This window comes from Myxocyprinus asiaticus, chromosome 36 (genome assembly GCF_019703515.2).
Source record: "Myxocyprinus asiaticus isolate MX2 ecotype Aquarium Trade chromosome 36, UBuf_Myxa_2, whole genome shotgun sequence".
NCBI classification, from domain to species: Eukaryota; Metazoa; Chordata; class Actinopteri; order Cypriniformes; family Catostomidae; genus Myxocyprinus; species Myxocyprinus asiaticus.
This window is the reverse complement of record NC_059379.1, coordinates 24,195,908-24,221,530: the sequence shown is the minus strand read 5'-3', so window position 1 is coordinate 24,221,530 and position 25,623 is coordinate 24,195,908. Positions and strand designations below refer to the sequence as shown.

The following is a 25,623-nucleotide window of genomic DNA, read 5'->3' as shown; positions in this document are numbered from 1 at the left end:
TAGTACTCAATGTCATTATTAAGATACCTGAATCAAAATCAACACATTATTTTACATTATATTATTTATATTCTCACTGTAATGTCATGCATTGGGCAAAAAAAAGCATGCAGTGCGTTAAAGGTGCTCTGTGATAATAAGGTATAAGTAGCCTACTGAAAAGTGCTGGAGAATTGTCATTTCCAAGGCCCTTTGGCCTGTCATGGAAAGGGGAAGACAAGACATTGGAGCCACCAGCTAACAAACCAATACTCTCTAATGTCACTGAACTGACTGGTAGTGTTACGGTATAGTGATCTATCCATTTACATTCTCTAATTTGTTGGTACACTAGTCATCATGTCCTCTGCTGTCTTTTGTGAAGTCTGCAATTCACATTAATGATGAATTAATTTAAATTCAAAAAGTACAAATGTCCGAAATTTAAATAGTACACTTCTGGCATACAAGCGCTTTTGTGTTGAAAGATTTTGAATGTGTAAGTTATACAAAAGTTGTATGCAACAGTTGAGAATTCTGGCATGTGAAAGGCTAGGCTTATTTTACAGGAATGTGGCACCAGACACTAGTGGAGGCCACATGCTACTTCAAGGTAGCTGATGGTGCCTCAGTAATATCAGCATCCTCAGTTTGGTTCTCGAGCAGGGGGCTGGGACCCACTAGGGGCCCTCAGGATGACTTAAAATTATTTAAAATAAGTTAATAAGTTAATAATAGTTATAATAATCTAACTTAACAAAACTGCTTACAACGTCAAAAAATAAAGCTGTAAATGGACATGATTTTTCTTATTTTAATTCAGTAACTCTCTTCAAGAACATACAGTTCTTGAAACTTCTGGAATCACAAAATTAATCGCAATTTATTATTTTATCTACATAAGGAAAAATAAAAACATGCACGGCACTCAATCAGTTTGGTTTCCAATTACTTTATCTTGACATTGCTTGTTTCTGTTAATAAAGTTAACAAGCACTTTGTCATCATTACACCAGAGGAAATACAGTATCTTAGCCTTAGCTTTTGAATATTGTCTTAAGCCTTGGAGTCAAAAAGGTTGAGATCCACTGGTTTACACCCTCTCAAGAAACACCACAATTCTGGTAGGTTGTTCCAAGTCCAGTTAGTATAAAGTTAAATGGCAACAGCTTTGTCTCAAGTACATGTTCCTAAGATCTGCAACACTATTTTAAACTTTACTATTCTACACTATTTAATACAATCATCTGTAAAGTGTCTCATAAGGCCATTGCAAAGGCTATTGCAACCCTATTATAGTCAAAAATAGCTATGCTAAATTTGGTGCAAATGAGTGAATTTAGAATGTCGATCACAATGTAATCTGTTTATACAGTAAGAAGAAAAAAAACTCAAAAATGAAAAATAGTATTTATTGTTTTCTCACTGTCCTTTCCCCAAAACAGCATCAAAGATTTTACAGTAACTGACATTCATATCTACAACACGAAAGACTGTGTGACATATACAGCCATTCCGGACGAAGTGCAACGTTGGAGTGGACAGTCAGAAATGTATAAAAATCAGCCACCCAGAAAAAAACGTGGGGATCTCAGGCAACGCTACTGGTTGTGAGCAAGAGTTGGTCGGGCGCCATTTATGCCTTGACCAAGGCAGCGAACTCTGTAAATTGAAGAAGTAACTAGTCAGAAGACATTCTGAAACAATTGTAAATCAACGTGAAAGGAAGTGCTGCTTCATGAACAACTGGCAAAGGAGAAAATTCCTCACCATCGACTCCAATCATGCCATCACCATCAGCGTCCCCAGCTTTCAGGAAAGCCTTTGTCTCTGCATCAGTGAGTGCCCTGGCACCAGCAGAAAAGTTCTGCAGGAACAGTCTGAAGCACACAAGCAGACAATCAACCTCAAAGTGTTTACGAACTAAAGGTGTCACCATTCCAGGCTGTGAAATATGAGACACCAGTAGGACACCCTATAGCCAACAAGTCATTAATAATTTTATTTATGGAAAGCTTGTGGTTTGACCTAAATCTTGGATCTAAGATCAGACTCACTTACTTAAGCTCATCCTCCTCAATGAATCCGCTCTTGTCCTGGTCAATGACAGCAAAGGCCTTCTTGATGTCATCAGGAGTCTTGGCAGTCAGGCCAACCTTGGCAAAGAAGTCCTTATAGTTGAAGGAGTCAGCAGCTGGAAGGTAATTTTGTCAGGTTGTTAGAATGATGGTGGAGCTGATAAATAAATTTAAGCAAATGCACTACATATTAGCTAGAAGGCCAAAACAGAAATTTTGATTTAAAGGAATAGTTCACCCAAAAATGAAAATTCTCTCATAATTTCCTCACCCTCATGCCATCCCAGATGTGTATGTCTTTCTTTCTTCTGCTGAACACAAATTAAGATTTTTTAGAAGAATATATCAGCTCTGTAGGTCCATACAATGCAAGTGAATGGTGACCAAAATTTTAAGCTCCAAAAAGCACATAAAAGCAGCATAAAAGTAATCCATTCGACTCCAGTGGTTTAATTCATGTCTTCTGAAGTGACCTAATTGGTGAGAACAGACCAAAATATAACTTCCTTTTCACTATAAATCTTGACATCAGCACTCTCCTTGGGGATTATGATTTCAAGCGCAGTTGCAATTCCTAGTGCCATCTAGCGCTCTGCGCATGTATCAAGCACTAGAAAGTGTAATTGCGCTTGAAATCATGAACGTGCCTAAAGACAGCAATGGCAAGATTTTTAGTGATTAATTAGTCACATTTTGGTCTGTTCTCCCCCCAAATTGATTGGATCGCTTCAGAAGACATTGATTAAACCTTACTGAAGTCGAATGGACTACTTTTATGCTGACTTTATGTGATTTTTTAGCTTTATATTAATCTTTCATAAAATATTTTTTGGAGATTTAAATAAAAAAGGATTTAAATATTGATCTGTTTCTCACCCACACCTATCATATCACTTGAAGGCATGGATTTAACCACTGGAGTCGAATGGATTACTTTTGTTCTGCCTTTTTGCTTTTTGGAGCTTCAAAGTTTTGGTCACCATTCACTTAAATTGTATGGATGTACAGAGCTGAGATATTCTTCTAAAAATCTTTGTTTTTTGTTCTGCAGTAGAAAGAAAGTCACATCTGGGATGGCATGAGGATGAGTAAATGATGAGAGAATTCTGACCGACTCTGAATTAAAGTATCTGAACCACAGAAAATGTGTCTGGAAAAACTGAAACATTTCAAGCCATAATTTCTGACAAATGATGTTTATACTTTTGTTAATAAAACTGATGCTCCAGCTTTAGGTTGTTGGTCAATATCTCTCCCACAAGGATGATCCAGAGACATGAACGTTACCTTGACAGGCCTGCAGGGCTGCAGTGATGTCAGCCTCATTCAGAATACCAGCGAATGCCATGTTTAGCCTAAAAGAATTGCAGAGAGTTTCATTATACACAAGGATTTGTATATAAGGATACATAATGATACATAATTCAATCAGTTAACTATTTCATCACTGTAAAAATTTTACATTAAAGAGCAATTTTTATCTGACCTAACACACACACACACAAAAAAACAAAACAAAACAGTTACAAATGCGTTTCAGTTTCATGACAGATTCCATCAAATTAAATGAGGTAATCTTTAATAAAATATAAAACTAAATATTTTAAGTTTTGTTTACATAATTCAATTTGATGGAATTTTATTATGAAATTAAAAAGCTTCAATCGTAAATATAGCCTAATATATATATATATATATATATACTGCAGTGAAATGAAGCATATTTTTATGTTCATATTCTCTTCTGTGTATAAGATACCCAGCTTTTAAACTTAATTGATCAATGGTATTTTAACTTGTCATGTTAATTGCATATCTCTTTAACAACATAGTGCGTCCGGCTCAAAACTAATGTAAAAGTAACTGATAAATCCCACCCAGTCCTCAGTGTAATCAAAGCGCTTAATAAAGAACGATATCCCCACGGCATGTACAATGACGTCAAGTCCAAACTTGAGGTCGCAAATTATTCCCACGTCAGGTGGCAGAGACTCAATATTAACACATCCTCTCCAGATCAGTCAAAAGTCAAATTGCCATTGGTGCTTGTCGTTTTCCCCTCGTCGTTGCTAGACATTGTCAGCTGTCTAATTGCAGGTTGTTTCATCTGTGAAGCCACTCACCTCTGGTTGTCTTTGGGGTTTGGGTTTGGATTCGCAGGGATGAAACTGGCTACTGCAGTGAGCACCAACTCCGTGGCTACCACCTTATATACCACTACTCAACCGAAATATAAGGCATAATGTAATGGACACCACATGTGGGGCAGTTGGTTGAAAAAGTAGTCAGGCCGTTCTATTTATATGCTCTTAAATGAAGATGCTTAAAAGGGACGTATGTATAAGTCCTTAATATCGTGGGGGCTAATAATATACGATGCTGATATGGATGAAAGCCCTGTCGTATGAATTGGGAAGATGAACATGAAGAGTTCAGGTAATTTTGCCTGTGAGAAATTCAGTTGACTGTACAGTTATGTAACTACAGCAAATCATTTCACACGCTTTAATTTGGTGCCTCAAGAGGAAGCGGAAGAATAAAATATGAACCAGTGATATTGACTTTTTCATTGCTTTGAACGATGTGAGGTAAATGCAAACTCACAGGGGACTGTAGACGTTGTAATGTGTGGGTTGATATGACAGGAACAAACGATTTCAGCTTTCGGTCCTTCTTTTGCATCATTGATGTGGATATCTTGAGCATTGTTTGCCAAAGTCACATTTGATTTCAGTATTTTGTAAGTATTTTGTTGATGTTATCTTGCTTAATATCTGAGTACTTTGTTATTTGCATTATATTATATTATAAATGGATGGTCGACTCAAATACATTATTGAAAAGTTCATAAAGGAAGTGCACGATTAACAGTTTTTTTTCATTTGCCTATTTATGGGTGATTCTCCAATTAGGCTCACTTCTGACTATTTAAAATCGTTGCAAATTAAATTGAAATTTTTTCATTTATGTTAAAACATTTATCATTTGTCCTGGAATAAAGATCTGATCATGGCCTTGATCAACCTTGGATCAAGTGGATTTGGTATAATGTGTGATTGTATTAATATTTTATGTTTTGTGTGATGGTAATGTCATTTTCCAGTTTTTGGAGAAAAAGTTGGATAGGATTGGACTTAACAATATAGCTAGAAATCAATGACCTTTGAATTAAAAAATATAAAGAAATAGATTGTCTTATGTATTGGAACAGCAAATATTAGTTGCAATATTAGTACAAAATTACTAATTGTACACAAATACCAAATTAGTTGAAAATAGGATATAGATATTTTAAGTTCTCTTTCTTTTTCTATAGTTTTTTCTTTCTTTCTTTCTTTCTTTCTTTCTGTCTGTCTGTCTATCTATCTGTCTATCTATCTATCTATCTATCTACCTATCTATCTATCGTCTGTCTGTCTGTCTGTCTCTCTATCTATCTATCTATCTATCTATCTATCTATCTATCTATCTGTCTGTCTGTCTGTCTGTCTATCTATCTATCTATCTAGCTATTGTCTGTCTGTCTATATTTCTTTCTTTTTGTCTGTGTCTGTCTGTCTGTCTGTCTGTCTGTCTATCTATCTATCTATCTATCTAACTAATTTCTTTCTTTATATCTTTCTTTCTGTCTGTCTGTCTGTCTATCTATCGTCTGTCTTTCTATCTGTCTATCTATCTATCTATCTATCTATCTATCTATCTATCTTGTCTATCTTTCTATATTTCTTTCTTTCTTTCTGTCTGTCTGTCTGTCTGTCTGTCTATCTATCTATCTATCTATCTATCTAGCTATTGTCTGTCTGTCTATATTTCTTTTTGTCTGTGTCTGTCTGTCTATCTGTCTATCTATCTATCTATCTATCTATCTATCTATCTATCTTGTCTATCTTTCTGTCTGTCTGTCTGTCTGTCTGTCTGTCTGTCTATCTATCTATCTATCTATCTAGCTATTGTCTGTCTGTCTATATTTCTTTTTGTCTGTGTCTGTCTGTCTGTCTATCTATCTATCTAATTTATTTCTTTATATCTTTCTTTCTGTCTGTCTGTCTGTCTATCTATCTATCTATCTATCTATCTATCTATCTATCTATCTATCTGTCTGTCTGTCTGTCTGTCTGTCTGTCTATATTTCTTTCTTTTTTGTGGTAATGAGACATTTTAATTAAATAATTCTAATCAGTAGTATAATAATAATACAGAACTGTTGTGTTAAAAGTAAACTCCAGCACAGAGAGTAAATAAAGTCCCAGCATTGCCTCGGTCATGTTGCGTCTGATATGCCTTTGGGATCCGTGTATAAAGTGACACAACACACTTATTCATTTAAAGCTGTAAATGTTGCCTGTACAAAGCTCATTAGCTCACTTCCTTGTGATTATGAGGATATTAATTGAGGTTGTGTAAAGAAATCCTCTTTAAATCCCTGTGGTAGACAGGGGATACTAAGCGCCTGACATTCATGCTTCCATTCACTGCTTTCCTCTGTCATCTCAACTATTGCCAACAGATGGCTACAGTACCCGTTCACATTGTAATTCATGTGCCTTGTACTGTATACTGGTTGTGTGAAATGAAATGGGAAGGCTGGGGAAAGTTGTCACACGGGGAAGTTGTTACAAGTGCTATACTGTATCTCAGTAATTTAAAAAAAGGTTTTGAGTCAAATGTCCTATTACACAAATGTGTATTTTCTCTAGCAGTGGTTTTATGTTGGTTTTAAATACATAGTTCAAAATCCTCTTTCAGTAAATTAGAACTTTTTGCTATAGCTGTTAGGTAAACAAGTGAACTCAATAAAACCACACTAGCGTGCAAGGTGTCAGCTATTTCATGAAGGTACATTTTAACTGAAAGTTTTAACAGTGTTCTCAAGTCAAAAGTATTTTTCAGAAATGTCAGGTCAGGGCAAGTTGTCCGGTGTTTTAAATGTTTTAAATTTTGTAACAATTTGTGTTAAATGTGTGTGACAACCAGCCTTGGTCTTTCCTGTTTTTTATGAGAGCTTAAACAGTCCATGTATTCTTTTCATTCATATCTTTTCACACAGATTTAAGACTTGCTTTCACATTCTGAGTAAAGTAATTAGCAGAGGATGCTGTTTTACATCAAATGTTTGTTTATTTCCTTTTCTAAAGTGCAAAAGAGATTGTATGCTTGCACACAGAAGGTTTTTCACAAAACAATACAATTAAATAACATTAATAATAAATAGCTTTCCAGGACATTTAGCATGTGTTCTTTGCAAGGAGGAGTTTGCAGGGCATTCATAAATAAATATAAAAAAGATGATAACTAAGCGGAGCTCTGGTTCCAAAGATGAGGGTCCATGAATGCTTAAGCTTTAACAAGGAGAGCAAACTCTGTGAAAAGAAAGTTATAAAGAAAAAATTAATAATTACATTTGCAACTTATCATATCAATAAGAGCAGGCTAAGAGGTTACAACCTGCTAGCTTGACTAACATAATCCAGTCATTTATTCTGGGATGTAATCATTTTCTAATCGGATCACAAATCATTTATATGTAAGTTATTACTATGTAAATAAACAATTAGTGATGCTTATGGATTAAATTTACCTTTCATGAATTTTGGCTAAAAATGCCGTTTTTTATTATGTCTCAATTTAAACCTTTTTATCAGGACCAGTATTGGTTGATTTGGCTTGTTGGTTTTCCAAAGATTAGTATGACAATTGTTTTAATCAGATATTTAGGCCTGCTCTAAATCTAATCCTCTTCCATTAGTGATGGAAAGTATTTAGAGATATAATAGTAAGATAAAAAGACCAATAACATATATATATATATTTAGAAAGGATTGAATGAAAAAGTGTCCCAATAACAAGACTTTACTTAATCACCTTGAGTGCAGCATCAGAATCAGTTAAGCTTAATCAGGTTTCATCCTATTACTCTTACCATCAACTCCAAGTTTGCCGTCACCATCACTGTCACCAGCTGAGAGGAAGGCCTTGGTCTCAGCATCGGTCAATGCCCTGGCACCAGCAGAGAAAGTCTGCAGGAACAGTCTGGTAATATTTGCAAAGGATGCAAATTAGAAAATGAACATTCTGCAACATCATATTACATTTGAATTCAATACTGAAAATTGTAAATCTGTTGCTTGCTTACTTAAGTTCATCCTCCTCAATGAAGCCACTCTTATCCTGGTCGATGACAAAGAAAGCCTTCTTGATGTCCTCAGGGGACTTGGCGCTCAGGCCGACCTTGGCAAAGAAGCTCTTGTAGTTGAAGGAGTCAGCAGCTGCAATTACATGCAGAGAGCAATTTTATTTTTGTTCTAAACATTTCACTGTAAAGCATGTCTGCCTATTACACAAGATTCACTTGTATCATTTTATCAGCTTTATATTTGTGCAAAAGATGTGCCTTACCAGCGCAATCTTTAAGGGCTGCAGCCACATCCTCGTCCTTGAGAATTCCAGCAAATGCCATTTTGAGATATCTGGAAATTAGAGACAAACAACAGAATAAGCTTTCTGAAGTAAAGATAAACAAAGCATATTGCCAGTAAATTATGGACTAAGTTGCTGGAACACTGCACAGAATAGCCAACAAACATACTACCCAATCCCTTTATTTAATATATCCTTAGAAAATGGAAAGCAGGAATGAAGTTGATCCACCACCACAGATAATGTCTAAATTCACTGTCAGTTCACCCATTAGATTACCCTTCTTCCTATAAATACGATATTTGTCTCAGTTAGAATGCCAACTACATGAAAAACAGGAAAAAATCATTAAAATTTTTTAAATCATTGCAAGCTCATCCAAAACTCAGAAAGCAGCAAGTCCTTGGTGTAATTTGGTGTATTCAGTCCTGCCGTGAAATGTTACATCCGTTTCCATCCTCATTTTGTTCCTCCATTTCTTGTTCATATTCCATATTGATAAAGATATTCACCGAGCCCTGATCCATGAATCCTTATAGTGATTTGGCCTCTCTTGGCAAACTCACCTTTGCGCTGCGCTGGCAACTGTTCCACAGATGTGTGACGGCTACCCAAGCACCGATGGGCCTGACTTTTATACCCTTTTCTCTGGGGCTGTAACAGACACCATTTGCTTAGGTTGTGTATAGTTTGGAAAAATGTGTCAGCTAGTCATATAAACTATTTTTATCTTTTCAACTGGGGATGCTATAAGTCCATACGCAACACAAGAGGGACACTTTAGGGTGCATATGTACAGATAGTGCTGTGTGTTTGCAAGAAAATGTGTGCAGTGTAATTTATATGTAATGTGATTCTCTGTGGTGTAATTCTCATTTTTTAATTGGGAATTTTAATCACTTTTTTGAGCATTTTCTAGCCGTGTACAGTATGTTTTGTGTCCAAGAAGCAAATAATGTTATTGTATTTATTTAGTTATTTATTCATTTTTAACATGTAATATGGTGGAGGGTGGGGTGTGTGTTGTGGGGGGCATTTACAGTCTCTGGACTATATATATTCTTTACATGCAGTAAGATGAAGCTAAGCAGATTCTGGGACAGCTGAGACAGAAGAGCAAATGATTCAAATTACTGGCAAACATTATGAAAAACACAAGATTTCTTCTCAGAAGAAGGCTATCCCTTGCCTTAATGAAATGTGTATTCAACACTATGATGATAAATGTCCAAAGTGTTATAAAATAAACACAACTCATAGCCTGTATTAGTTCATGGATTGCTTTACACCTATAGGTCTACAGATTTGTTTCTTCCAGTGCAGGCAGTTTTTCTCAGGTATATTTCCCCTGTGGAATTGTTTTTCTGAGAGCCTCTCAAAGGCAGAAATGCACTGAGAGAAATTCAGTATTGCAGAGTAGTATATTAGGGCCATTTTAGATGGACTGTTCAAAGGTCACTAAAATTTCTGTGGGTTTAGGCAGAGGGAAAGAGAGCAAAGATTGAAGTAAGGATGTAGTGTGAAATGCTTAAAATGGCTTGAAACCAGGTGGAATCATTGGTTCAAGTTTATCAGGTCTTTTTTCCACTTGATCTGAAAATTACGTGGAAAAATACACCAATGATATAAAGGTTCAAAATATTTGGCACAAGTTGTAATTGCTAAAACAGAAGGAATTTATTGTTATGTGCTCGATGGGTAGACATCACTGTATGTGAAACTGTTGCCGCTTTAGCCTTTGTTGCAATTCTGAATTTTATGACTTTTTAATTAAAATTTGTATACAACAAATATTGATAAAACATCTTTATTTTCTATCATTTTCTCTTGTATTTATACGCAATAACATACAGTAAAACATACAATACAGAGCACAACCCTCAAAACCCAGCTTTGAAAACAACAACTAAAAGAACCCAGTGGCAAAACTATGCTTTCTTTTCTTCAAAGAGTTTGACAGTCACAGCTGGTCTCAGGAAGCATTAATAAGGGCTGAGAATTCTGAAGGAAATGATGAAACATACATTAATCTCTTTTATTATATTTCAATCACAATTGCATATTATATAAAACATATGAACAAGTGTATTTGATATTTGCTTTGTAGTTTGTTAAACATGTTAGATCCAACCTTCCCAGCCAATCTTTCCATCCCCATCCATATCTCCCACCATGAGAAAGGCCTTGGTTTCAGCTGCCGTAAGAGCACGTGCTCCTTTAGAGAAGTTCTGCAGAAACAACCTAGAAAATGAGTCACAATAAAATAAACATAGGCCATAAAGAGCTGAAATAACTCATCTATTGCATGCATTATTGTGTGTAATTTAGGATTAAATAGCTTACATTTATTTATCAAACACAACTGTGCATTACTGTCAGCTGAAATTTGACCATTTTTGAAGTCGACCTACCACAAAACGTAATATTAAAAAAAATTAATTGTCAATTTACTGAACTGTAACTCATCCTGCTCAATGAACCCACTCTTGTCTTGGTCCAGTATTTTAAAGACATTCTCTATCTCAGAAGGGGACTTCTTTGACAAGCCCACTGTTGCAAAAAACGTCTTTGGACAGAAAGAATCCTTTGCTGCAGCAAAAGGGAATCAAACAAGTATCAAGGCTGAACAAAACAAGATCAAATAAGGCAAACTAGTACAGAATCAGCACAGTAACAGGGCAACTCATGGGAATTCTGTGTATGTTAATCATTGCCTGTTTCCCTAGCTTAGCTATTGTCTTAAGCTTTAAGTAACATTTTCTGGCAACATGCATTGCTTCCCTCTTCCCAGCTCAGGAACAACTTTGCAATAAGCAACTATTTCAGTGTTCAATTTATACAACATTTACAGAAATGAGCAACTGATCAACAAGCGGCCATTAAAGCATCATTCATACTTTACCTTTACATGCATTAATGGCAGTAGAAATATCAGAAGCAGCCAAGAGGTCTGTGATAGCCATTTTTTCAGAGGATCTGAAACAATTTTGAGGCCTCTACTTGTTACAGTATCCTTACTTATTATAACAGCAATGCCTGCAATCAGAACATCACTACATCATGTCAAAAACCACCAGTGTTTGTATGTCAGTCGCAGCTGTGTCCTTTACACCATCTGACCTGTCATTAGCACATTAGGAGAAGCAATTGTAACCTTTTTGAGAGTAAATCTGCACCTTACAACCTATAAACAAACAAACAAAAAACTCTAATCATTTGTATTAAGCTTTGTGTCGCTAAGTAATGACAGGTTACATTTAGTTCAATCAGATGTTAAAGGGATAGTTCACTCAAAAATGTAAATTCTATCATCATTTACTCACCCTCTTGTCCATTCACTTTGAATAAAAAAATGTCTGTATGAAAGTGAATGGTGCTCACGAGACAATTTTGCCAGAATTTGCACTTATTTGATCTTTGTTCATTCTTGTAATTTGTTTAATTCACTTTTTCTACAGCAAAGTATTCATCTAAAAAAAAATTACATTTTGTTTGATTGATTCAGTGATGTAAAATTATTATTTTTTCTCCCCAATTTGGAATGCCCAATTCCTAATGTGCTCTAGGTCCTTGTGGTGGCGTAGTGACTCACCTCAATCCAGGTGGCGGAGGACAAATCTCAGTTGCCTCCGCATCTGAGACTGTCAATCCACGCATCTTATCATGTGGCTTTTTGAGCGCGTTACCATGGAGACATTGTGTGTGGAGGCTTCATGCTATTCTCCGTGGCATCCACGCACAACTCACCACGCGCCCCACCGAGAATGAACCACATTATAGTGACCACAAGGAGGTTACCCCATGTGATTCTCCCCTCCCTAGAAACAGGGCCAATTTGGTTGCTTAGGAGACCTGGCTGGAGTCACTCAGCACGCCCTGGATTAGAACTCAGGACTCCAGGTGTGGTTGTCAGCATCTTTACTCGCTGAGCTATCAAGGCCACCATTAAATAATATTTTGGAATTTTCAAACCAGTTAATTTAGATGTTACCACATGAAGCACAATTTTTTAGGTTAAAATGTTTTCAGTGTGGGCCTGTCCACCATCTCCTTGTATCTTTATCCTGCATTCACTCGGTTAGAAATAATATCTTTGTAAACATCCTGTTATTGCTTGGCAGTCATCACTGGACCTTAGCCTACACAAATGATTTAAAGGCTGCTGTTGTAAAAAATGGATTCTTTGGAGAATTTTGAAGGGAAAACATTTATTTTCCACACAGATCAAAGGCTGTAGGTTCGATCACAGTGTTGAAACACAATAAGATGAAGTCCACCTGTTTTTCTGTGTTTATGTGACTCTATACTGATAGCTTTGTCTTTGTGCAAGTGCTGACAGCAGGTTGACTGTGCACCGTTGTGACGTAAACGTAACTTCCTCAACATGCTCTTTTCCTGAGGATGGATGTCTGCTGCCAACTAGGGACCAAAGCAACGACAAAAACATCCTACCTGCCCTTGTGGCCTTGTCCCTATCCATACACTAACTCTTGTTTGCAGGAAGGCCATGTTTCCTGAGTGACAAGGATTTGAAGGGGGTAGTTTTCTTTGTCGTTGTTTATATGTTGTACCAGTTGCAGTGAAGAGCCGCTAAACTCATATTATATTAGAAATGTTTTAAAAAGGGATTTGAAAAGCAGATTTTTTCCCGCATGACTGTCTGTGATGGTGAGTTAAGATTGATTGTATTTACAATATAATGCATAATTTGGTATAATAGCATTTTGACTTGTTCTGTAGATAAAACTATTTACAGTATGTAAGTATTTTAAATATCATGACATGCAGCCATGATATTTATTAATATCTCATATCTTGCTTTCTTGTTTTAAAGGGATAGTTCACCCAAAAATAAAAATTCTGTCATCATTTACTCTCTGCATTACTGGAACACAAAGGTAGATGTTAGGCAGAATGATACACTCAGTCATCATTCACCTTCATTGTATTGAAAAAAATATGCAACCGAAGTGAATAGGGACTGAAATTCTGCCTATTTGCCCTTTTTGAGTTCCATGGAAGAAATTAAGTCATGCGTGTTTTTCAGATCAAAATAATGGTGACTAAACAATGGCAGAATTTCTGTGTAAACTTTCTCTTGAAGTAAATTGTGCACTTTTAACTGTTGGTGAGTGGTGTTTGGTGATTGACTTTTCATGACTGTGCTTTTGAAATTACAGCACATCTTGAACATGACGAACACAAATGAACATGTTGAGATTATGGACAAATGTGTTTTATGGGTAGTTGACATGAAATTCTTTTGGAAAGTTCACATGTTCTGTGATGTGATAACTTTAACCCTGACCCCATCTAAAACTGTTTTACAATATGTTATATTATATTATATTATATTATATTATGTTGTTAATTTAATTTAATTTAATTTTATTTTATTTTATTTTGCAACATTATTGGCCTAATGTTAATTGAGAGACTACTTGGAATATTTATCACACTGCATAACATTAAAAATGAACTTGTAAAAGCAAAAAGGTGATTAGAAAGTTGAATGGTGACCAGTAACAGGACCTAAGATATATACTTTTACTTATACATCCATATACTGTACATTTCATCCTAAAATCTTGATTTAAAATGTCCATGGACATGTTCAGTTCTGTTGTTATTTTCATAAATACTTGTTAAATGTGACAGAAGGTAGTGACAAATGATTACAGTAATAAGCGGATAAGTGACAAATGTGTTGCAATTACTGTATTTAAATCATCACAAGTCCGGAACTCGCCCTGTTTTATTTTGAGACCTTAATTTTCTGTGCCAAGTTTCTCAGTAACATAGACTGAGACTTCTTACTGTCCAACTACTAAGCCCCTCTTGATGGATTTACAAGTCACTTGATGTATCATCAATTGCTCTTGATTTGACAACGGCATTGTCATCGGTGCATTAGACATGTACAATATACTCATGATGTGAATACCTTTCAAATGCTGTCCTTAATTAAAGCTGATCATGTCTTTTGTAAGTGAGGCCAGAGATTGCACTGCTCCCTGTCTCTCGGGTTTAGTTGCATCTCCAGCTATTTCCAGCTGACCAGCTGTGATGGAGGTATGCCGATGGGACTCTCGGATTTAGCCAAGACGGGCGCCTCAGTTTCAGTTCCCGCCCCTCCCCTTCCCTCACATCAATATCTCAACATCGTGTGTATGTAGGGTGAAATGTTTGTGTGTGCACGCATGGGCACCCTGAAGTGACCTCAAGCCAGATCATATCATTAGCCGTAAATCTAATGGTACACACAATACAAACAAACACATTAAAGCTCATTTGGGCATTTTTCCTTACAGGCTGATTTACAAGCCTTACACAACACCTGCCCTTCTTAACAGGCGATTCCCTCCTCTCTACTCTGCCCTGCACGTGACCGATGTAGCCATAGCATTGGCTACCGCTCTGTCTCTATGTCTGTGAAGTACATGAAGGCGCTAATTGAGCAGCCTCTTTTGCCAGGCTGCGAATTCCCCTTGTGCTGAGCATTGATATGCCCCTTGAGAACTTGGAAGAGTGGCAAGATGCCAGAATCAGTATTGGTCCTCCACAATGAGCTCACCAAGGCCTAGACCAGTTGTGTATTGCTGCTCATGTGTCATTCCACAGAGATGGAACCTTTACACTTTGGATCTCATGTCCTTTATCTTCAAAAAGACCCATGAGCAGATGTTTTGATTTGGTTTCGTGCCGCTGACAATTAGAAAAGCTTCCCCGGAAGCTTGTTCTTGTTTTCTCTCTCCAGCTCTCACTCATTGCCATGTTGATATCCAAAAAGAGGTCCGTTCATGTGGTTGTGTAAGCATATGGGGATTAGTTCTGGTAGCAGCTGGCTCTTCTAGCGTGATCGAGGGTGGGAATATTAAGAGTGGGGACATGTTAAAAGATTTAGTTTTCAGTGACTCTAAATGATTTGAAACAATACTCAGATTGATAAGGATTATGATTGCCAAAGGCAATATTTGGAAGAACAGATGGATTTTCTGATGTCCTAGCTTTAGTGTGCAGTGTTTTGACTGTAAAATGAGACAGACATTTGAGGATACTTCTCTGTTTCAGAGCTACTAGCAATGCAAAAACAAGCTTCTCAATATCAGCTGATAATTACTTTTTAAAATGCATAGTGGCAATACTTAACAGGTAAACAGTTTCCTCACAAGGAACTTTCGTACTAGACTGATCACACTGTGAATCTGGCAACAAGAGTTAGAAAGTTCTGCTGCTGAAATCAGTCTGTCCTTACTGAAATTCGAACCACTTCCCCCAGTGGTTGAAACTGGAAGTGTTGTTGACCAGTTTCTGGGTGAATTCTCCACAGGGTGGTGCCAAAAGGGAGTTTTAGTTGTCAATAATGCAATACAGTCAACAGGAATGCCTCTAACCAAAACCCCAACCCTAAACCTAACCATCAGTGGAGTAAAAATGTAATTTTAGAATGAAAATACAACCTCTGAATCACGCTCTGCATTGTTTATGTGTACGTAATTTCTTCCTGTATTCCATGGGATCAGAACCTCTGGCTTGGAGATTGCTCACACAATGTGTTATCAGGGGTTGTATTAACTGAAAATTCTCAGTCTTTTACCAATTTTTTGAAACATTGATGGATAATTCCAAATGCTGTCTGTCTGAAAAAGAAACAAGAAAACCATTTTAACCTAGTGCATCAGATTGACTTCACTCTCTCTCTCACTCTCCCGCTGTGTGTGTGTGTGCGCCCTGTTTATAGATACGTTTTGGCAGATCCTATCAAAAGTGGACAGGCGCTATCGGTATTTACACCTAGTAATATGCATCTCTTTTGACCAGCTGTGTTCAGATTTCAAGAGGAGAGGGACTCTAATTTCATGACTGCATATGTTAATTATTACATCAATGTGTTACTGCATGATAATACAGCGTTAAAAAGTATAAGAACAAATGAAAGCGCGAAAAACATGGCGTATCGTTTCTGCCAATTATAATTGCATTTAATCTAAGATCAAATATTATGTTTAGAGCAGAATTCTCAGATATTTTAGTGGAGTGGCCTATTCAAGTTCTGTGAATTTGTGCATGTATGCGAGGAATGCAAGGCGATAATCTGACGTGGTGCGCTCTGTGAGGTGATCGTCTACGTTCTGCGACTCCTATCGTGTCCTTGAACAAAGTATAATGTGCAAGGAAGGGCAGCTGTTGGAGTTTCTGGTGCCCCCTGAGGATAAGATGGTGCCCCTCAGGAGTTGGTGCCCTATGCAGACTGCGCAATATGCGTATAGGGAGCAGCAGTTCTGAATGTAACCCTTGTACTTATGAAATGAAAACAAGTATGACGGATAAAAATAGACCATAACAGAAATTTTACAACTCAGACCATTAGAGTGACGGGTAGAGAAAAAATCTAGCGCCAACTCTGCAAGATATCAGTACACATGTAAAAATAAACACATTTGAATTTATGCAAAAATGTCTAATGGGGATGGTGCTTGTCAGAAATTGGCAGAATGGGATCTGTTTCAGGATACATGAATATTTGGAAGCAGCATGTTGTTTTCCCATTTGATTATGTTGCTTCATTCACAAAACACTGCCTGTGAAGTCATTGACTAGCTCAGCAGCAAGGCAGCTGCCTTAGGTTTCAATCACAGCAACTATTAACAATTACAGTCCAGTTATGTTAAGCACATCAAACAGATTGCTTCCACATGGCACTATGGGAATGGATGTTAAATCACACCTGTTCCTGGCAGAATGTACTCTGTTGACAGTTATGTATGGTAGTTCTTTTCTTAATCATTTTAAGAAATGAAGGCTGCGCTAATCGTACAATGTGCTAAAACTCAGTGTGCATGATCTTAATCTCAGATGTTACATGTGACACACATTGCATTGCCTGTTAAAGCAGACCCCGGTAGTATCTTTCACTCAATGAATTTTGGACTGAAATGTAGTCAGCCATGCAATAGCAGCAGGAAATCAGCATGCCAGTCGCATTACAACTTAGTGACTGTCCCTCTGGCTGTACCTTTGGGGTTTCCCTCATCCGCTACTGGCCTGGGTCTAGTTTTATGGGTATGACAGGATCTGTTGGATGGACTTTGCACTTAGTTGAATGGCAGTACACAGCCATGACACTGGATACAAAGCTGGCATCACATTTTTACAGCATTTCATTGCGAGTTTTTCCCTTTCTCTATTTTGAGATCAAGTATACAGTATGCTGTCCGACTGTCACTTTAATCTGTATTTATATCACATCATAAAACACTGAAAATATAGAGCAGAATGATACAGATTAGATTATATGAAATGTATCTGAAAGAAACCAACCAATATATATATATATATATATATATATATATATATATATATATATATATATATATATATATATATATATATATATATATATATATTTTTTTTTTTGATGAGCTGTGTAATATATCTTATTCCAGGTCTATGAATTATTACTGAGGTCAGTTTGGGACAATGACTTTAAAGTTAATTTAATTTAAAACATATACCGTACCATCCCATATAAAACTATACAAAAGAAAAATTTTGATGCCAAGCACCTCTAAATATGATCATCACCCTGTGATTACCCCCTTCCTAATATACAAAGGTAGTTGAATATTTTATTGAATAAAGAACCATTTATACTGGGTGAGAAATATAGCAACCATGAGATCATAAAGACAATATTGTTTGCAAAATTAAATACTTAGCTTTTAAAACTCCTATGGTAGTTGGTCATTTTTGACAAAAAAAAAAAAAAAAAAATTCTGAGCAGGACAAGACTTGGTGACTTTTCCTCCATTTGCCACCTGAACATAAAAAAAGGGCTAGATTCGATAAGTCTAAGTGGCCGTAAAAAAAAGCGACACCTTTGGTATAAAATTCATATAAAATTGACCAACCATTGAAAGTGAATGGGAAAGACCAAAATAGACCAATTTTTTTTTCTGTCAAAAACAATCAATAAATCAGCCACAATGTAGGGGTAAAAAAAAACAGACAGAATTTACAGGGTGAGACTCTAAAACATCCTCAGTGCAAAACATACACACAGACTCACACACAAACACACTTTCACACAAAAATGAACTGGTGAGACTATAACACAGAGCTTTGTTTTTTACATTTGTCAAAAATAAATAAATAAATAAATACAATCTTTCACAATGCTAAACACACACTCAGAAATTAATGGGTGAGACAATAACACATTCACAATGCAGAACACACACACACACACACACACAGAGAGAGAGACAGAGAGAGAGAGAACTAAGGCATCAATAAGTGGAGCTCTACAGACATCTTTTGGTCATTTTTGCATTACAAGTCATCTGTTGTTTTCCAGCTGATGTCAGCAATCACACAAACACACAAACACACACACACACATACGACACACACACACACACACACACACACACACACACATTCTGCGTATTCTGTGTCTTCTTTTTGTAATAGCTTGTTCAGGTCTGATTGCAAGCATAATGACATTAACTGCAAAAACTGACACTTCAAATCAATTTTAAAGTGCTAAACTTAAAAAATAATAGTTTAATAATGTCTAAATATATATTCAAATGTATATCTTGTGATAAAATATAAAATTAGGTTACAACAAGCCATCAGACTCCACAGTAGGTGGCTACAGCCATCTACTGTCTGTTACTGGCATGACATGGTTTTCAAGTCATGTTATTTATATTTTGTTCACCAGATGGCAGCTATCTGCCACCAATTTATGTCACATTCTCATATTTCTTTATATTTCAACTTATACAAGTGTAGGTTCTGATTTATTTTTCAAATGTTTGCTTATTTGTATATGCAAATTAATGGTAAATTTTAGAAATGTACATGTAAATAAGATAAAAATAGCAAAAATCCCAAAAGTAATGCATAATTGTATTGTTCTTACTTCAGTGAAGAAGAAATGATATCATTATCATCATAAAAAAAAGTGTTACACATCTAACCCTTCTGGTCAAAAATGACCGTGAATACCAAAGGGAGGTGCCATTTTTCAATACCATAGGAGGGTTAAAATGTCATTGTACTAAAGCCAAAATAAATTATTTTAATCTGGAAAATATTTACTTTGTAAATAAGAAGACATTCTTACATCTTTTTAATACAAACAAAATCTCAATTAATCTCAAGAATTCTGACATGTTGAAAATACTTATTTAATATCTTAACAATGAAATTGTACTGCTCAAAAAATAAATTTTAATCATCTTTTCATATGCATAAACACACACACACACACACACACACACACACACAAATCAGAAAACACAACAAAATAAAGCAGTGCTAATTTTAACAATTTCTGGGTGCATTCCAAATATAACTTAAAACTAGAAAAGTTTTCTTTAGCAGATGGTAGCCTAGCCTATTCTATCTTTACCCTCATCTTTTCAAATGTCTTGTGCATGCTACATGTCCATGCACCATGAAAGAGATTCAACTTATTAACATTGTGTATTAGTCTTACTGAATAAACTGCTTTGAGGAATATCCCAGAAAATTATTTGCACTGTACAGTGTGTCCTCTCAAATGCAAGACCCAGAAACTGGATCCATGACTGCAGCACAAATGCAGGCAGACTGCAGAGACTGACAGAGCTTTTTTATTTTTAAATTATAGTGACACAGCATATAGCAAAATCTAGCAAACATCCTTGCCCATATAAAGCTTCCATACAGGATTAGATGAAGAAGCTCAAAGAGCATGAGATACAATGTAAATCCAACATCTGAGAGTATACAGACTGTTACACTTTTTTGTGTTTCCTTTAAAAACTGATATGTTTCTTGACTTGGTTGCTAATTAAAAAAAAAAAAAACATTTAAAAAAAAAAAACTCATATGAGTAATGGAACTCTTTTAGAATTTTTTATTATAATTTTTTTTTATTTTATTTTTTCATTGACTTCAGTTATCAGGGTTAAATTAGACAACTATTTAATCCCTACAAATTAATCTTTGTGGGAAGCCTAATAGATTAAAGTTGGTTGCATGATCAGTCCAATGTTAAGATGACAGAGAAACTGGGTGTTACTATGTCATCAGCAATTTGTGCCCCACAGTAAGATACTAAACCTCAGGATCCACTAGGGGGCCTGTACTGTACCTACAGTTACTGTACAATGCCAAAATGATCACACGGGAAGTCGGCATGTTGCTTCCGAATGTTCCAGTACCCTGCATCGCTTTGGATAATAAAGTACACTGTAAATTTGTAAGTAATTGTAACAGAAAATAATTAAGAAATGCTACAGTGAAACCCTGATAATTGGTCAACCTGATAATTGGTCAACTGCAAGTTACCTTCCCACATACAGTAAGGAGAAGACTGCACATGTAATTTTGATGTAAAATACTGTAAAAATACAGTATTATAATTTATTTTTTTTAAGTAAATAATTTGAATTAATTGGGTAGCACTGTGCACTGTCTATACATGTTTAGTCGCATACAAAAAGGCTGATTGTGCTTGACTTGAAATCATCACGTGGCCTTCTGTTTTATGTCAGGTAAAATCCTGATGCCTTCATAATCAGTCATGTAATTGGAAATAGTTACAGTGGCATTAGCCTCAGCTGGCCTCTCTGTTCCAACTACAGCCAACTTCCTGCCACTCTAATTTAGTCTGTTCAGTAAATCACACCCAGAGCCAAATCAGCCCAGCCTTACATCTACTAGCTTTTGTGGCCAGGGACAGAAAAATACATTCAGATAACTAGTCCACTGAAACTTTGTGTGGTATCAGATTCTCATAAATACATTTGATGTTTATTGTTTTTGCATAAATATTAATAGACACTGATTGTTAATATTATATAAATTAATGTATTTATATTTAAATGTTATAATACTTTTAATATTAATTTTATATTATGCATAATGTATATCTGAATAAATACATCATATAAATACACAAGTATAATTATAGAATTTTATATAAATATAATAATTATATATATATATAAAATACAAATCAAATTTTTTTTAATGTATTAATATCTATAATAAAACAGGAAAATTCATGTTTACATACTGTAGTTGAAGTTCTATCAAATATTCAGTAAAAGAATTAAGGAAAATTATTAAGGTGCTTTTTGCCTTTAATTTTCCTTGATAATGAAAAGTCATCATTTTAATTAAAGATGAAGATGTAAAAACACTTGTGTTTACAAATACATCTTAAATCACTCACACTGTTCAGACTGTCTGTCCAGCAAAGTTGCTGTACGAGGCACTTCACAACTTTTCCAAAAAAGGTTGCGACAGCCAAGGCTGACGTTTCATTTTTGTCCCTTACCCAGAATGCAGAGGGGCAGCAGACTGTTGTAGTGGGGCATGCAGCTCTCAAGCGCCACTGGCTCTGATTTGCATGCTCAGAATAAGCTCAAAGGCATCCAATTACACAGCTCTCATGGATTGTTTGGTGTCACTTGTCATCTGTTTGAGGGATATGATGATTCTGCTCGTCGTGTGTAAAAGGATAGGCTGAGGTTCTGCTCCCCTTTTTTGTGAAGTGTTACCACTCAATCGGTGGGGACATCAGCGCAAACCCACTTAAAATAGTGAGCCTACTCCCTTTTAGGTGGCAGGCTGATTTTCTGTCAGTGCTTTGACCCCCTACAAGGTCTGTTGCCATAGGTGCAAAAACGTCTTTTAGGGATGAACATATCGCCCTACACTGTAATCAAATGATCAGAAAACTGGAGCAGAGTACACAAAGGAATGTGATGTAGTACACTAGTAAAACAGCTGTAAATCCACATATGAAACATGAGCTCAGTGGATACATCTGAGACTATTAGTCTTTGATTTGTGTTCTTTAACAGAAAGTTTAAAACCAATGTATGAAGGTATAAAACCAAATCATTTTTCAATCAAAAATTTCCGTTATGTCAGAAAGAGTTGTAGTGGTATTTATGATTTTGGTTGTTCTCTTTAGAAACATATCTAGGCTAATAAAACGTAACAGCGGCCTGGGCATGACATAGGACAAGTAGTAATCTCTTATATTCTGTTTCATAGCGGCCCTGTCTTAGTACTTTTAATGGGAGGGGTCTGTGGGGTCTTTAATTTCAGATGCTTGGAGCAAAACTGTGACAAGTCTATGGAATTCACGATGAAGAAACCAAAGCTGCCTGTCCCCTCTTGTCCTGTGTTTGATTGAAGTACCATATGTGTTCAGCTGCATGCTTGCTCCTCCCCATGCCCAGGCCTGATAGAGGGACTGTGTGTATATAATGTGTATATCTGTTGCCAGCTGGGAACAATATCCTGATGCTGAATGAGTGTGTTGAGTAAAGCTCCAGCATCAGTGATTTTGTTGCCAGAGGAGCACACTGAACATCCAGAGTCCTCAGAGATGGAACTTCTTTACTGAAAAAAACAACAACAACAACAAGCCAAACTGGTCACCACCAGTAGCAGATGTTGTGTTTTGGATGCTGGTGTTTTAAACTAGATCAAACAGCAATAGATTAAACCTGCCTAAACCAGCAGCTTCATCTGCGAAGGTTTGCAAAGAGTTTCGGTTTGAACAAACACTATTAGTATTCCGTTTCAGGTGTAATGCTCATTAATGACCACTAGGTGTCAATACATTTAAACGGAGGTTGTACTCTCAATAGTGTCCATCAGAGGGCGCTACGCACTGCCCTATTTCACCCGCCTAATCATCCACGTCTGATGATGACTGAAATGTACTTCCATCCGAGAATCTACTCAACTGCTCGAGAGACACGCATGAAGACAGCACTTTCCTCTTTCTGTATCCATCTCTTTTGCCTTATTTGTTCTCTCTCACACACTCCGAATTGTTTTAGGACAGTCTGCTCTCTGTTTAAAAATGGTTCGAGCAACTTCCTGACACCGACACTGGAAAGGTTCAGCAGAGCTCCCTCAATGTAATTTAATATAGGACTAATTAAAATACGTTTAACAGTAGCTTGAAATAATTCATTAATTTACATGCAAATTAAAATGACTTTTTAAATGTGTTAAATAAAAAAATATTTAATTAAAATATTTAATTTACATATAAAACTTGTACATTTAAAGGAATAGTTCGCCAAAAAGGACGATTCTCTCGTCATTTACTCACCCTCAGGCCATCCCAGATGTGTATGAGTTCTGCTGAACACAAAAGATATTTAGAAGAATATCTCAGTTCTGTAGGTCAATACTATGTAAGTCAATCGTGACCGAAACTTTGAAGGTTCAAAAAGCAAATAAAGGCAGTACAAAAGTTATCCATACGACTCCAGTGGTTAAAACCATGTCTTCAGAAGTGATATAATACGTGTGGGTGAGAAACAGATCAGGGGCGGGGCCAGAAGGTTGGCACGGATTGACAGCTGCCACCCTAAAAAAAAATTTTCCACCCCACATGCCACCCCAACTCGGACCCCGCTCGCTGGAGATGGTGCGCAACTGCTTAACCCGCTCAGACGTCATGTGGAGCACAGCGTTGATACCCCCGGTCAGATGACATTACCGGTTGCCACCCCTTATTCTACTCTTGCCACCCCATGAAAAAATCCTGGACACGCCCCTGAAACAGATCAATATTTAAGTAACTGTTTACTATAAATCTCCATTTTCACTTCCACATTCTTCTTTTGGTTTTTGCCGATTTGCAATCTTTGTGCATATTGCCACCTACTGGTCGGGCTGGTCAAAGATGGAAATTTATAGCAAAAAAGGACTTAAATATTGAACTGTTTCTCCTCTACACCTATTATATCACTTCTGAAGACATGGATTTCACCACTGGAGTCATATGAATTACTTTCATGCTGTCTTTATGTGCTTTTTGGAGACTGGCCACCATTCACTTGTATTGTATGGACCTACAGAGCTAAGATATTCTTCTAAAAACCTTCATTTGTGTTCTGCAGAAGAAAGAAAGTCATACAATGTATGAGTAAATGTACAAAGTAAATGATGAGAGAAATTTAATTTTTGGGTGAACTATTCCTTTAAAGTCACAAATGAAGGCCTTTTACACAATTTTTGCAAACTGCACTGACAAAAGTGGTGACCAGCAACTGTTACCTTGAGGATCAATTTCAATGTTTATTACAGCAATTGATCTAACCCATAAAAATGACCTTAGTCAGTGTAGCCTAAATAAATAAACAGTTACCACATGAAGCACATTTTTTTAGGTTACAAAACTATTTTTACAGTGTGCATGCAATTCAGCATAAATGTCAACAAATGAAACCTGCATTTGGTCTGTTTTATATTGCAGATCACATTGAGTTGGAAAAGATAAAAAGTAAAAGAAAAAAAAAGACATCAAAAGTTGCTGATGTGTTTTTAAATGCTTCTATGCAGGGCCTTTATTTGTCAAGCACTTGTTTCAGCATCGCAGTGTTTGCAAGTTGGTGCTTATTTGTATGTTTGTATTTATTTACAGGGTGGGACAGATGGGTGGAGGCTCTGAGAGGATGCCCACCCACACCTGTTGGGCACAGAGGTGTTGATCCAGTTGGTGAAAGAACAAAGGATTAGGTCTCTACTTTAACAGAGAGATTTCCTCTATGCATACAGATGGCGTGTGTGTGTTTCTTCAGCGACTTCGTTGCATTACCTATTGAGTCAGCTCTCTTCTGAGTCATCCGTTTCAAGGTTGCCTAGTGACAGCGGCAGTGAAAATGTTTCCTATTGCGCATTCGCTGATGCCTGGCACCAATATTTATTCAAGCACTGCAGTAAGAGGGCAGGAGAAAATAATTCATACATTTTCAGATGATTGCATGGATGTTTGGCCATCTGTAAAAATAAATAAATAAATGCTTCCCTTGTTTTTAATGCTTACCTCATCTATTTCTTAATGGAATTGATACAGTATTAGGTGGGACTCAATGTGGAAAACAATGTGCTTTCACAGGTTCAGTTCAAGCTAAGATCAAAGTTGTTTTCAGGTTCTGCACTGTGCCTTATGTCTAACTTATGAGGCATCGATGGGCAGTCTCACAGCAATGAAAAATGGTAGCCTACTATATTTTTGTTTGTCCTCATGATAGAATATAGGTCTTTGCCGTTGGAGCTCCTCTACACAGAACAGCATTGCATGATGCTCCACCTAGAGGACAAAATATCCTCC

The 25,623-nt window shown here is 36.4% G+C and overlaps 3 protein-coding genes and 1 long non-coding RNA gene across 4 annotated transcripts; 1 reads left to right on the top strand and 3 right to left on the bottom strand.

Annotated features, from left to right (window-relative positions):
• Nucleotides 1-1,377: 1,377 nt before the first annotated feature.
• LOC127427366 (parvalbumin alpha) lies at nt 1,378-4,280 on the bottom strand. Its single transcript, XM_051674933.1, has 5 exons — nt 4,181-4,280; nt 3,345-3,412; nt 2,041-2,173; nt 1,750-1,859; nt 1,378-1,641 (listed from the first exon to the last, which is right to left on the bottom strand). The coding sequence occupies exons 2-5, from the start codon at nt 3,403-3,405 to the stop codon at nt 1,616-1,618; spliced, it is 330 nt and encodes a 109-aa protein (XP_051530893.1). The 5' UTR covers nt 3,406-3,412; nt 4,181-4,280; the 3' UTR covers nt 1,378-1,615.
• A 2,875-nt stretch (nt 4,281-7,155) lies between these two features.
• On the bottom strand, nt 7,156-9,119 carry LOC127427294 (parvalbumin-2). Its single transcript, XM_051674801.1, has 5 exons — nt 9,041-9,119; nt 8,454-8,524; nt 8,191-8,323; nt 7,978-8,087; nt 7,156-7,417 (listed from the first exon to the last, which is right to left on the bottom strand). Exons 2-5 carry the CDS (start codon nt 8,512-8,514, stop codon nt 7,392-7,394), a joined length of 330 nt encoding a protein of 109 aa, XP_051530761.1. The 5' UTR covers nt 8,515-8,524; nt 9,041-9,119; the 3' UTR covers nt 7,156-7,391.
• A 1,229-nt stretch (nt 9,120-10,348) lies between these two features.
• Nucleotides 10,349-11,437, bottom strand: LOC127427295 (parvalbumin, thymic-like). The gene is made up of 4 exons (XM_051674802.1): nt 11,377-11,437; nt 10,931-11,063; nt 10,606-10,715; nt 10,349-10,475 (listed from the first exon to the last, which is right to left on the bottom strand). The coding sequence occupies exons 1-4, from the start codon at nt 11,435-11,437 to the stop codon at nt 10,447-10,449; spliced, it is 333 nt and encodes a 110-aa protein (XP_051530762.1). The 3' UTR covers nt 10,349-10,446.
• Nucleotides 11,438-13,001: 1,564 nt separating this feature from the next.
• On the top strand, nt 13,002-25,311 carry LOC127427296 (uncharacterized). Its single transcript, XR_007894925.1, has 2 exons — nt 13,002-13,142; nt 24,934-25,311. It is a non-coding gene; the product is annotated as an uncharacterized LOC127427296 (long non-coding RNA).
• Nucleotides 25,312-25,623: the final 312 nt, after the last annotated feature.